Raw genomic sequence first — 13,707 nt, forward strand, 5'->3', positions numbered from 1 at the left:
GAGAAGTAGGGCTTTTTTCCCCTATTTATACTTATCTAGGTGGATACAACATCTGTCTGATGCTTCATTTGTCCCCCTGCCGGCTCTAAGGGTGAGAACTCCGCAATCACATGATCGCTGAGTTCTCACAGCTGCTCTGAGCACAGAGGGGAACTGTCAGTCACCGGTCTGCTCGGCCCCCCCAGCGCTCACTGAACAGATGGGCTGTGGAGGGAGAGGGAGCAATGAGAGGCTGAGCCAGGTGCTGCTCCAGACTTTGGGGTGGATCCCAGCTTTACAGTCGGGATCTTTCCCCAGCCTGGACCAGTTGAGTCACATCAGCCGACAGCGGACTTCAGTCCGCTGTCAGCTGAAAACGGGTCACAGGAGTACAGAACGAACTGCACTCCTGTGATCCGCAGGAGAAGTACAGCCAAAAAAAGCTTTGTCTGTACTTCTCCTTTTAATAAAAGGGTACTCACCTGTCCAGTGGTCCAACACTGTGCTCACCCAAACCGCTGCTTCGCTGGTTTTTGGGTCCTGGGCTCCGGCATGTTTACTGTGGGCAGCTGCCTCTGAATCCTTGCGTGCTCACAGTTCGCATGCGTGAGCCATGTTGCTCTTTATAAATGGTCCTAAAGCCTTTTGGGACCTTTGATGTGTCCCAGAAGGTTGCAGGGGGGAGGGGGAAAGTTCCATACCGGAAGTGGGAGCGGGTACCTGTCAACCCCCCCCCCCCTCCCTCCAAAAAGTGCCAAAACCAGAAGAGTGGAGAGGAAGTCATAAAGCAGAACTTCCCCTTTTAGGATTACAATAAAAGTAAGCAGCTACAAAAACTGTAGCTGCTGACTTGTAAAATACAGCCATTTACCTGTCCCTCGGTCCAGCAGTGTCCTCACCACTGCTGGTTTCACCGGACGTCTTCTCTCCCTGGCACCAGCATCTTCAGTGTGGGCACCCGGCTGTGACAGTTTACTGCTTCACAGCTGGGTGCCCACTGCGCATGTACAAGAAGCGCTGCCCTTCTGAATGGCCCGTAGTCTTCTGGGATCTGTCACGTGTCCCAGAAGACTACGGGGAGGGAGGGGACTTCCGCTTCCGATCGCCTAGGCGATAGCAGTGGGAGTGGGTACGTGTCAAATTTGGGTACCCCCTCCCACCAGCTCCCCAAAGGTACCAATCCTTAATGGGAAGCGGGGGAAAAAGGCTTAAAGCGGAACTTCCCCTTTTGGGTGGAGCTCCGCTTTAAGTAAAAATAATAAAGTGCAGAATAAAACTAATTATATATAAAAAAAAAATGTTAAGCCCTCCCTTGAATATGCACACAAATGTGTACATAAACTATGATTGCTCAGGACATGTTGGAAACGCTGCATACTGGAATGACAGGAGTAATTCTAGGGCCATTGTTTAGGCGCTGTTCACATTTGTGCGACTTGTCATGCAATTTTGGACATTGTCTCATGACAAGTCACAGCCCATTCTTTTCAATGGCACCTGTGCAAATCGGTGTGACTTAGTCAAGGTGCCTGCACTACTTTGATGCAACTTTGATCCAGAGAGTGTAAAGTCAGATCTAAGTCACACCGGAAATTGTATGACTGTAGTTGCGCCAATGTGAATGGAATCTAGAATTGGAAGTTAATGACCTGTAGAAACTTTTAAATTGTTGCCTATAGACACGTTTTTGTATTGTAGTGCTTCGCTGTGTTGCTGGCAAATGTAGTTTAAGTATTGACTTGAATACGTATCTACTTGATCCTGTCTCATCTTTTATATTTCGCAGAAAATTTGGAGATTTTATTGGTTTGTGTAAACGAATGTATTTTTTACTGAAAATATGGATTTGATAAACAGTTTAGCCAATATTGTGCAACATAAAAAATTGGATCCTCTACTGTCACAAAATCTGATGTTTGGTTTTAAATACGTTTTCCTGTGAGACGTGTATTTTTTAACTAATGTTGGTACTATTATACAGTTGCTTTAAAAACGTTTACAGCAACTTACATAATTTACATACTCCAAGGGATTCCCAGTTCTCGTCTTGTTGAAATGTAACACCGAAATATGCGCAGTATACTTCTTACTGTAAACTTTCTTGTATGTTCTTATTTATAGGTTTTGAACTCTCAGGCACGGCATTTGGAAGTCAGGAAATCCTGTATAAAGTACCTGCGTGAGAATAGGACCCACTTCGAAGCTGTAAGTAAAATGTGGATTTTTCTAACTTTTGATGCTGTCAGCCATTCTTCTACATCTATAACCAATATTCTTTGGCAGAACTGTTGCTATGGAAATATTTATCTTGTGGTTCAGAAGTAACTTGCATGGTTAAAATAAACAAATCAGACTTGGGCCTTGTTCACATGGGCATAGTTAAGCGTATATCCTTGCAAAGGCTGGGTTTGCACAGGTGTTCAGTGTATGCGCATTGTGGGTAGCCGCATTCATGTCCATTGGGAGCAGCAGCTGTATGGACACAGCCACTGCTCCCCAGTTTGACATTTGTGTGGGTTCCTGTCCCCAAATGTATACAGTGTGAGTTCGGGGACACACACGTGCTCAGATGTCAAGGAGCAGCGGCTGCAACTGTGCACATAGATGTGCTTAAAATAAAAGAAACTAAAGAATAAAAAGCTTTGAATTTGAGAGACTGCTAGATTATGGTTTGAAACCTTGCTGTTATTTATGGAAGATGTAGTGCTTTTCCAGTATTATAAGGATTAACCGCTTGCCCTCTGCCCTATAGCAGAACTACTGCTACAGGGCAGCAGGGCTGCGCAAAATCGTGCGCACACACACGTATGTGTGATTTGCATTTTTGGGTAGGGCGAGAACGCGCAGCCCTACCTGCGCTGCCTTTGGCAGCTAGAGATGTCAATCACCGGATCCCGGCTGGCACTCTGCAGTCATCAGGGAAAGCTGACAGGGCGGAGACCTGTGTGTAAACAACACAGGTCTCTCTCCTATCAGCATGGGCATGCTTTTTTGTGTCCCTCTATAAAGCAGATACACAAAACAGCATGTCTCCCTAGTAAAACACAACACAGTGCACACAGTAAAACACACAGTTAACCCTTTGATCGCCCCAGATGTTACCCCTTCCTGCCCAGTGTCATTAGTACAATGTCTGTTTTTATTAGCACTGATCACTGTATTCATGTTACTGGGAATGTCAGTGGCAGTTCACACCCAGTGTCGGAATGCTTACTGCAGTCCCGCTATAAGTCGCTGATTGCCGCCATTACTAGTATAAAAAAAATAAAATCTTAAATTCCAGTATATATACCACCATTTGTAGACGCTATAACTTTCACGTATACCAATTTATTTACACAATTGGGATTTTTTTTTTTGCAAAGATGTGGCAGAATACGTTTTGGCCTAAATTTTATGAAGATTAAGACATTTTATTTTTTATATTGGATGTTTTATAGCAAAAAGTCAAAAATAGTGTTTTTTTTTGTTTTTTTTTGTCTAGTGCAAAAAATTAAAAATGCAGGGGTGATCAAATATGACCAAAAGAAAGCTCTATTTGTGGGAAAAAATCACACAAATTTAATTTATATACAGTGTTGCATGACCACACAATTGTCAGTTAAAGTAATGCAGTGCAAAAAATGGCTTGGTCAGGAAGGGGGGTAAATCCTCTGGAGGGCAAGTGGTTAAAATATTAATAAATATACACTATATTGCCAAAAGTATTGGGACGCCTGCCTTTACACGCACATGAACTTTAATGGCCTCCCGGTCTTCGTCCGTAGGGTTCAGTATTGAGTTGACCCACCCTTTGCAGCTAAAACAGCTTCAGCTCTTCTGGGAAGGCTGTCCACAAGGTTTAGGAGTGTGTCTATGTGAATGTTTGACCATTCTGCCAGAAGCATTTGTGAGGTCAGGCACTGATGTCAGACGAGAAGGCCTGGCTCACAGTCTCCACTCTAATTCATCCCAAAGGTGTTCTATGAGGTTGAGGTCAGGACTCTGTGCAGGCCAGTCCAATCTAGTTTCTCCACCCCAAACTCGCTCATCCATGACTTTATGGACCTTGCTTTGTGCACTGGTGCGCAGTCATGTTGGAACAGAAACTGTTCTCACAAAGTTGGGAGCATGAACTGTCCAAAATGTCTTGGTATGCTGAGTCCTTAAGAGTTCCCTTCACTGGAACTAAGGGGTCAAGCCCAACCCCTGAAACACAACCCCACACCATAATTCTCCCTCCACCAAACTTTACACTTGGCACAATGCAGTCAGGCAAGTACTGTTCTCCTGGCAACTGCCAAACACAGACAGTTCCATCGGATTGCCAGACAGAGAAGTGGGATTGTCACTCCAGAGAACACGTCTCTACTGCTCTAGAGTCCAGTGGCGGTGTTCTTTACACGAGTTCATCCGCCGAGTTGCATTGCACTTGGTGATGTAAGACTTCAGCAGCTGCTCAGCAATGGTAACCTATTTCATGAAGTTCTCTACGCACTGTTGTTGTGCTAATCTGAAGGCCACACGAAGTTTGGAGGTATTTAGCTATTGACTCTGCAGACAGTTGGTGACTTCTGCACACTGTATGCTTCAGCATGTGCTGACCCCGCTTTATTTTATGTGGCCTACTGCTTTGTGGCAGAGTTGCTGTTCCCAGTTGCTTCCACTTTTTTTATAATACCACTAACAGTTGACGGTGGAATATTTAGTAGCAAGGAAATCTCACAGATGGACTTATTGCACACGTGGCAACCTATCATGGTACCATGTTTGAGATCACTGAGGGCGACCCATTCTGTACATTGCAGCGAAGGAGGCACTTTAACAGCAGTAGCCAGGAGGCTGCAGCTGGTAAAGTGATATACATAACTCTGGAAAAAAAAATTGTTAATTATTTTAGGCTGGTAAAGCATATCTAAACCAAAATGTAGGTTGCAGCTAACCCTTTAAGTAGTTTACAGTACCAGTGTTTTCCTTTTGTGATAAAGGTTTTAAATAAACGAATAAAGGCTGACCATTGTAAGCACCCTTGTCCTTATTAAATACTTTGTCTCAACCCTCTTGACTGCAGCTTTTGCTGGATAGTTTGGTTTGTTAGAGGAAGTTGAAAAATAGGACGTAGTGGCAGAATCAACAAGTAAAAATAAGGAGAAAAAGCCTGAGAAAAATGAATGCGCCACCACTTATAAGGGTACGAAAAGGGCAACATATTGCATTTTAATTTGGAGTTTAGATACATTTTAAGTGTAAATTTAAAAGGGTTTTTTTTGGAAATTATATCACAACTTATAAAAAAAAACTGAGGAAGGAAATGCTTTACCACAATGTTCCAAATAAAAGCATATGTCCTTAGAAACTATTTAAAATGTATGTGAGTAGGAAAATTAGTTGTAGAGTTAAAGTCAAGTAAACCAATGCATGCTAAACATGGTTTGGGCATCAAGGCATGACTGACCTCTGGTCACAAAAGGTTAAAGATGAGAAAACAGTAGAATAGAGTGAAGAACCAAAAAATATTCTCTCCTTTTCTAATAAACTAAGTTTTTTTTATATGCTTGTTATATATTAATATGTGTAATGATTTGAAAAATACAAAATGTGTATTCAAATATTTTTACAAGTCATTTGGGTTCCAATTAAAGTTGAGCTTTAATTAGAAAATGAAGTCCTGCTAGACTACTTCATGCTGGCCTCTTTTGCAAGTTCAGCTATGCAAAACATTAGAAAGAAGTGTGTGTATGTATATGTGTATGTGTGTATATGTGTGTATGTATGTGTGTATATATATATATATATAAAATTTATTTATTTAATTCAGTAATACACTGTCTCATTCTGCTCTGGACATGCTCAATTGCTCTCTATTTTTCGGCACTGTTAAAAATGTAGAGGCCGATCTGCAGACAGCCTAAAGGACTGCTGCTCAGGGGCTCTTGGCTTTGGCAAAATGGCAGCCTTCAGCAAGAAGAAACTGGAACAATGCTAGAGACAATTTACAGCACACATTAATTTTGCTAGCATAATTATTAATGTGGAATGTGTGTTCCTTGCTAAAGAACATTATTTTTTATCAAGTTGTTATAGGTAAAATTCTTCTTTAATACTTTGTTTCATATTATGTTGTATTTTCCTTAATATTTATTTACTTTGTTTTTACTGCAGTTTATTGAAGGCTGTTTTGACGAATATTTGAAACGTCTAGAAAATCCACAGGTAGTATGAATGATATTGCAAAACTGCAGTTCAGCCCTAAATTGTAGAATGCGGTACTTTGCACTAACAGAAAATTCTCAGGTTTTCCATTGTTTTTAGTGTTGCAAAATGCAAATAAATGGCTTTAATAAGGTTTTTGCCATTTGATTTATACATCTTGCTTAAAGTTGAAAACCTCAGACTTCAAATATCACCAAAGCATATCGCTCTATAGTGTTTTGTTATCTCAATCCAGAGCACTCTTTCTGCTTGCTGCTTTGTTCCTCTGCTATAAGCATGAATCACTTCTGACAAATTTTCCTGAAACCAAGAGAAAAAGGGGAGGGCACAGCCTGTGATTGGCAGCCTCAGCTCTGTTCCTGTGTGCTGTGCAAAGTGGTTGTGTCCCTTCCCTCCAATCAGATCTCAGCGCTCTCATCAATGATACCTCAAATCCCCTGCCCCTGCTTTTCAGAGCTGAGAAATCCTGTATAAATTCTTTACTTTGAATGGATGTAGGGGACAGATGGCTGTATATAATCAGGTACAATTTATGTAGGAGGATTTGTTTTATCTGTGTTCATTCACTTCACTGGGTCTATGTAATAAGTATTTACAACCACTTTAAAGCTGAACTCCTGGTACAAAAACTTTCATTTGCTTTAACTGTATAACTCGGTAGCCACAAATGATACAAACACACTTTGTGTGCACCAGATGTCTTTCCAAACCCATATATTACATAGTAAAATTACCAGTGCCATCATCACTATGCTGTGCATGGCCTGCACAGAGAGCAGGGCTGTGGTAGGGACCTAGAAGGTTCCACCCACTACAGGCTGCCTGCAGAAAACTACAGGAGGGAGCAGAGAAAAGAGCAGCAATGACCGGTCTTTATTACAGGACGATCCTGCACAGAGGCAAAGTTTCACACTGGATTACTGCACAGATCCAGAGGAAATAATCAGAGCACACCAAGATTCAAGGAAAAATACGCTATATTTGATTATTCCAGAGTTCAGCTTTAAAGTGGACCTAAAGCTCAATCACCTTCCTGAAATACGTTTCAGCTGAAGTCACTGATTAGTGGGGTAGAAAGTAACCTCAGTCTAATGATCCATGGGTGCTCAACCTGTGGCCCTCAAGCAGTTGTGGAACTACAAGTCCCATCATGCCTCTCTCATGCCTTTGGGAGTCATGCTTGTAACTGTCAGCCTAGCAATGCCTCATGGAACTTGTAGTTTTGTAACAGCTGGAAGACCACAGGTTGAGCACCCATTATTCATAGTGAAATCACACGCACACATATATATACATATGTGTATTATGAAGGATATTAGTTGCATCAAAGCATATTAAGGATTTTGTGCACTTTGGCAATAGACTTTTTACTATATCCATAGGAGTATACAGGTGTGAGAGCTGAGTGGGTTAAATTGAACTTTGAAGAGATAATGATGTAATAGTTCTTAGTGTAAGATACCTATTTGTAGGTTTGCATATTTTCATATTTTGCTGAAAAACTTCTGGGAAGTTTTAAGTATTTTTAAGTTTGAAGGTGAATTTGCTAGCTGTAGCAACTTTGAGCATATAGTAGAAGGGAATACAGGCGATCTAAGGCTTACTGAGCTGCCCATCTGCAGGTAGTTTTTGTTCTGCCGTAAGCCTTACGTACTTTTCAGGAAAAATAGGGTTAAAGGGAGTCTTGAGTGAATTTTTTATTTTTATGTGTCTTCATTGGTACATGTAAGAAACAGAAAATGTTTGGCTTTTTGGTGGAAAACAGGGCACAGCAGAAAGATTTAAAGTCTCCTCTTTTTCTTTTTGCTCCTTCAGGAATGGGTTGGCCAAGTGGAAATAAGTGCCCTTTCTCTAATGTTCAAGTAAGTGGTTCTCAGTTGTACAAGCATATATTAAGATATTAAAATATTATTTTCTTTTCCATAGAAGAAAGAAATTCAGGAACTCTCAGGCTATATTGCCACCAACAAAGGGATTGGACACAATTTGCAGCCTTCCTAGTATGTCCCCTCCTATGTCCAAAATGCCTCAGGTTTTTTTTTGCTAGGATCCTAACAGGATAGATATATTTTCTCTGGTAAACCTTTTATTTTCTTCACTCAAGATTCCTGCTGTATCACTGCTGCTCCCTATATGCAGCTATCCAGATTGGCCTTTCCTAAGTCTGGTTTTGGAGCGTCGTACTGGGACCCCACTGGTCTGGACGTTGTGGGGCTAGCCCGGAGTGTTACCTTCTGGCACTGAGCTATGATTTTTGCGCTTTACATACCTGCATGCACTTTTCCAGCTATCTGCGAGCAATGTCGAGGTTCAGAGTCATGACGATGCTCAGCCTTCAGTGCAGGCTGAGCATCAAGAGCCACCTGGTTATTAGGTCTGCTGGGGGTATAAAATATCTATATGCAGCGCTAGAACTAAAGTGATCAAAGTGCAAAAACCACAAAAGAATGAATTATGCGAAAGTTAAGTGAATAACAAATGTCAACAGAGTGACAAGTGAAATAGTGAATGGATCAGCATAAATAAAGTGAAAAAATAGTGAATATTATAGGCAATGTCACAATTAAAATAAAAAAAAAAAATTCCTTGTAGCATATAAACACATATAGTCCAGTGATTTTAGTGAATGGATGAAAAAAATGCCTAAAATTTGATAAAGTTCAATTTCATAAAATCCAGTGCAGGTGACTTCTGTGGTGTAAGAAATGACGTATGCTTGCACTTACCAGAAGCGCAAGCTTAATGCACATATCAATATATCCAAAAGGGGACCCTGATGGTCATCATGGATCTGGTCATAACCTGGGGAAGTGGGGGGGGGCTTCAATGGCTCATACACACCAGACTCCAAACCATGCAGAATACCAATTCAGCACACAGGGACCAGGGTATAACTTCTCAGGTAAATCCAGCCGCTTTAATTCGCTTGGTACCAAAAGGTAAAACTCCACCTCAAAAATTGCGGCCACCAAAACAAGGATATACTGATAGTGTAGTATATTTATTTGGCAAAAGGGAACAATACATCCAGCACATATATATCCAAAAATAGAAAACCAAATGGTCGCCTATAGCAACACAGTTCTGCCAAACATATAGTATTAAACTGATAGTGTTTAGCCTACTGATCTGCTTCCAGGTTTTACTAAAAAGGTGTCCACAAGATTAATAAATAGTGCGCAAGCTGATATATAATAGCCACTCTCAGCTTCCCAATGTACAAAAAAGTGCTCGCAAGTGAATCCAGCTGTTATTAAAAGGTAGTTCTCAGCAACAGCGTTCTGCCAGGTATGCAGTGTAGTTCTACTGTTTCACAGCCCAATATTCAGCTTTCAAATATAATTTTAGTGGTGTCAGCAAACTAACAAAAATTATGCAGGTTCAAAGTGTACAGGGATGTGCTGACAGGTGAATCCAACTGCTCTGAACAAAATCCAAAATGGCCGCCGGACCCACGTGCGGCCTCGGTGGTGTGACAGCACGGCAAGGCACCTCGCTGACGCATTTCGTGTCAATACACGTCAAAGGGATAGCCTTGCCGCTGACGTCTGCCCTATTTATCGGCTCCTCCCACATGCGCACCGAGGATGCCGTATTGCAGATGTGCCTGTGCGTCACGGGTGCCATTTTAAGGAAACCCAGCAGGTCAGAGATTAATACAGGAACCGAGGGCAGCCAGAAAAACATATTCAAGCAATATTGAGACAACAAGGAGCCAAAAGCATATTAGAAATAACTGGATATATTAACTTAATGCCTAGTTATCTCATTAACTGCTTGCCGTCCAGCCACTGTAGAAAAAGGGCCACAAGGTGGCACCGCTGCGTAATATCACGTTTTAAAACATGATATTGCAAAACAGGTAGGGGGCGCACGCGATGCGTGCGACCGCCCCTACCCGTGCCGCTGATCGTGGCCGCGGGTGTCAATCACTGGGTCCCGGCCGCTCATTACCCGCTGGGTCTCGGCAATTGCCGGCAAACAGTGACACAGAGCACAGCTCTGCTCCCTGTCAGTTCCTAACGCACTGCTCCTGAGAGTGCAGTTTATCTCTCGGGATCAGTGTGTTCCTGTGAAGTACACCCCCCCCCCCGCCCACTAGTAAAACACTCCATTCACACAGTTAACCCTTTGATTGCCTAAAAAAGTTAACCCCTTCCTCCCCAGTGCCATTAGTACAGTGTCAGTGTTTTTTTTTTTTTGCACTGATCACTGTATTGGTGTCACTGGGGATGTCAGTGACCCCAAGTTAGTTCCCCCCCAGTGTCAAAATGTCCACCGCAGTCCCGCCATAAGTCGCTGATCACTGTCATAAATCGCTGATCGCCATTATTAGTATAAAAAAAAAATCCTAGTATCTTTCCCGCCATTTGTAGACGCTATAACTTTCACGTAAACCAATTAATTTACATGTATTGGGATTTTGTTTAGCAAAGATATGTCGCAGAATACATTTTGGCTGAAATTTATGACGAAATTTGATTTTTAAATTTTTTTACTGGACATGTTTTATAGCAAAAAGTCCAAAATATTTTTTTTTTCTCAAAATTGTAAGTCTTTTTTTTTTTTTATAGCGCAAAAAAGTAAAAACCGCACAGGCGATCAAATACCACCGAAAGAAAGCTCAATTCGTGGGAAAAAAGGACGTAAATTTAATTTGGGTGCAGTGTTGCATGACCGCGCATTTGTCAGTTAAAGTAACAGCGACGTAACACAAACCGCTTCTGTAACCGCCTCCTGACCGCCCTATAGCAGAAATACTGCTACAGGGCGGCATGGGTGTGTAAAATCACATATATATACACACACATGATTTGCGCTCCCGTGGTTTCACGCCCCTCCCAGATAGCGTCAGATTGCCCATCAGTACACCAGTCATCACATTTAACCTCTTGATTGCCAGGAGCACGCTCATGCAAAATAAACCTCCATTGCTAGTATAGCGTCTGAACGGATCAATATCTTTGATCAGATCAGTACTATACCAGCGTTCATATTAGTATAGCGTCAACCAAAAATGCAGCGTTAGCGGGATTAGCCCTGGCACCTGCCAACACCTACGTTTAGCCCCTATGCTTACCCCCCCTTCTCCCCCAGCAAGTGCAGTGTCAGTAGGTCACTGTCACTTGATACATTGCACACAAAACCGCAGTGTTCGCAGAATCAGGCCTGATCTCTGTTAGCACTTGCCGGTAAATTTTGATGACTCTCATATGCAGCAGAGTGCCAGTACTAGTGCCGCGCTACCTTTTGGTGAACTGGCGAGTATCAGCGGTCTAGTACATCTTGGTCTTTCACATACCTCTTAGATTGTAAGCTCCCAAGATCAGGGCCCTCCTAACCTTCTTGTATTGAACTTTATTGTTGCTGTATTGTCTCCCATTATACTGTAAAGCGCTGAGCAAACTGTTGGCGCTATATAAATCCTGTATAATAATAATACCACCAGCACTGCAGTATGACTTGGTGACGTGGCGAGTGCCATAAGTCCAGTACAAACCGGTGCGGTGGCGAGCACAAGTATTGTCCCGCAGCCACCAAGTATTCGCACACAGGCCCATAGAGCTCCTAGTATCCTTCCGGATGTGCTTGCAAATCCCGATTGACAGCCCACAAATTCTGCAGCACCGTACTTCCCCCATTCACTGCCCAACCCGGAATTCAGGTGGAAATAGCAAATTTAACTAGTCCCCTAGATTTTTGGAGCTGTTTTTCACGGAATATCTGTAAGCGTTGATTGTGGATTAAAGCAATTTATATGCACAACAATTTATCGCCGCCAACCCAAATTCAAACCTTGCCAGACCAGTCGCATGGAAACTCATTACGGTTTCCGAATTTAAATTTTTTTTGGGCCTTACCCTCAACATGGGCATTACTAAAAGAAATGAATTGCGGTTGTATTGGTCCACAGACCCGATTCATCATAAGCCCGTGTTCTCTGCTGCCATGGCCAGGCATAGATATGAGAGTATAATGTGTTTTATGCATTTCAACGACAATACACTCTGTCATCCTTGGGGTGACCCTGAATTTGATTTGGCTCCACAAAATTTAACCCCTTGCAAATCACCTTAACCAAAAATTTGCAGATATCTATACTCCCCAGCAAAACATCTGTGTTGATGTGTCCCTTATTAATCTTTCTGGCCGCCTTGCATTCAAACAATTTCTCTCCAGCAAGTGTGCCAGATATGGGGTCAAGATGTAGAAGACCTGTGAGAGGGCAACAGGCTATACTTATAAGTTTCGGATTTACGAGAGAATAGATAGTCACGTGGAGCCCCCCAGATGTCCAAACTACATGGGGAGCAGTGGCAAGATAGTTTGGGACTTGGTGTCATCATTTTTCCATATGGGGTACCATTTATACGTGGACAATTTTTATTCAAGCGTGCCACTATTTAGACATTTGTACAATCTTGGAACTGGCGCATGTGGCAAAGTGTGACCTAATGTGTGCCCACCATTAGAAGTGGGTGGATGCTGCTCACACATGCCATGGGTATATGTGGAATTACTCCCCAAAATACATTCTGCTACTTCTCCCGAGTATGGGGGTACCACATGTGAGACACGTTATGGCAGTCTAGCCAAGCACAGGACCCCAAAATCCAATAAGCACCTTCAGGCTTTTAAAGGGCTTTATTTCCTCATTACACTTCCAGACTACCTATCACAGTTTCGGAGGCCCTGAAATGCCAGGATAGCACCTAACCCCTCCAAATGACCCCTTTTTGGAAAGTAGACACCCCAAGGAATTTGATAAGAAGCATAGTAAGTATTTTGCAGATCTCATTTGTTGCCACAAGTTTTTGTAAAATGAAGAAAAAAAACAAAAACATATTTTTGTCTATTCTTTTTTTATATTTCAAAACCTTGTGAGAAAAAATGAGATCCGGAAAATACTCACCATGCCTCTTTTGTTAAATTCCTTGGGGTGTCTACTTTCCAGAAAGGGGTCATTTGGGGGGGTTTGGTGCTATCCTAGCATGTCAGGGCCTTCGAAACTGTGATAGGTATTGAAGTGAAATGAGGACGTTACTTACCTTCAGGCTTTCATTGGACATTGGATTTCAGGCTTCTGTATGTGGCTAGGCTCCCAAAAAGTCTCACACATGTGCTATCCCCATACTCGGTAGAAGTAGCAGAATGTATTAGGTGTAATTCCACATATACCCATGGCTTGTGCGAGAAATAAATCATTGAAATGACAACTTTGTGTAAAAAAAAAAATGTTTTTGTAATTTTCCAGAAACTTGTAGAAAAAAAAAATAAATCTTACATGGACTCAATATGCCTCTCAGCAGATAGCTTAGGGTGTCTACTTTCCAAAAAGGGGTCATTTGATGGTGTTTGTACTATCCTGGTATTTTAGCACCTCAAGAAATGTGATGAGCAGTCAGAAAGTAAAAGCTCTGTAAATTCCATTATCTATGCCATAGTTTGTAGATGCTATAACTTTCACACAAAGCAATAAATATACACTTACTGGGATTTTTTTTCAACCAAAAACATGTAGCAGAATACATTTTG

At 42.0% G+C, this 13,707-nt stretch overlaps 1 protein-coding gene across 1 annotated transcript in view; it reads left to right on the top strand.

The window, feature by feature from the left end:
- The window catches only part of OTUD4 (OTU deubiquitinase 4), a 91,168-nt gene that overhangs the window by 15,444 nt on the left and 62,017 nt on the right, over window positions 1–13,707 (top strand). The window contains exons 2-4 of the mRNA XM_089670493.1: window positions 2,101–2,184; window positions 6,121–6,171; window positions 7,987–8,033. Of these exons, the coding sequence (XP_089526619.1) occupies window positions 2,101–2,184; window positions 6,121–6,171; window positions 7,987–8,033 (182 nt within the window). The remainder of the gene's footprint in view (window positions 1–2,100; window positions 2,185–6,120; window positions 6,172–7,986; window positions 8,034–13,707) is intronic.

This window comes from Staurois parvus, unplaced genomic scaffold, assembly GCF_062004578.1.
Source record: "Staurois parvus isolate SC_StPar_1 unplaced genomic scaffold, SC_StPar_1.0 ptg000090l, whole genome shotgun sequence".
NCBI classification, from domain to species: domain Eukaryota; kingdom Metazoa; phylum Chordata; class Amphibia; order Anura; family Ranidae; genus Staurois; species Staurois parvus.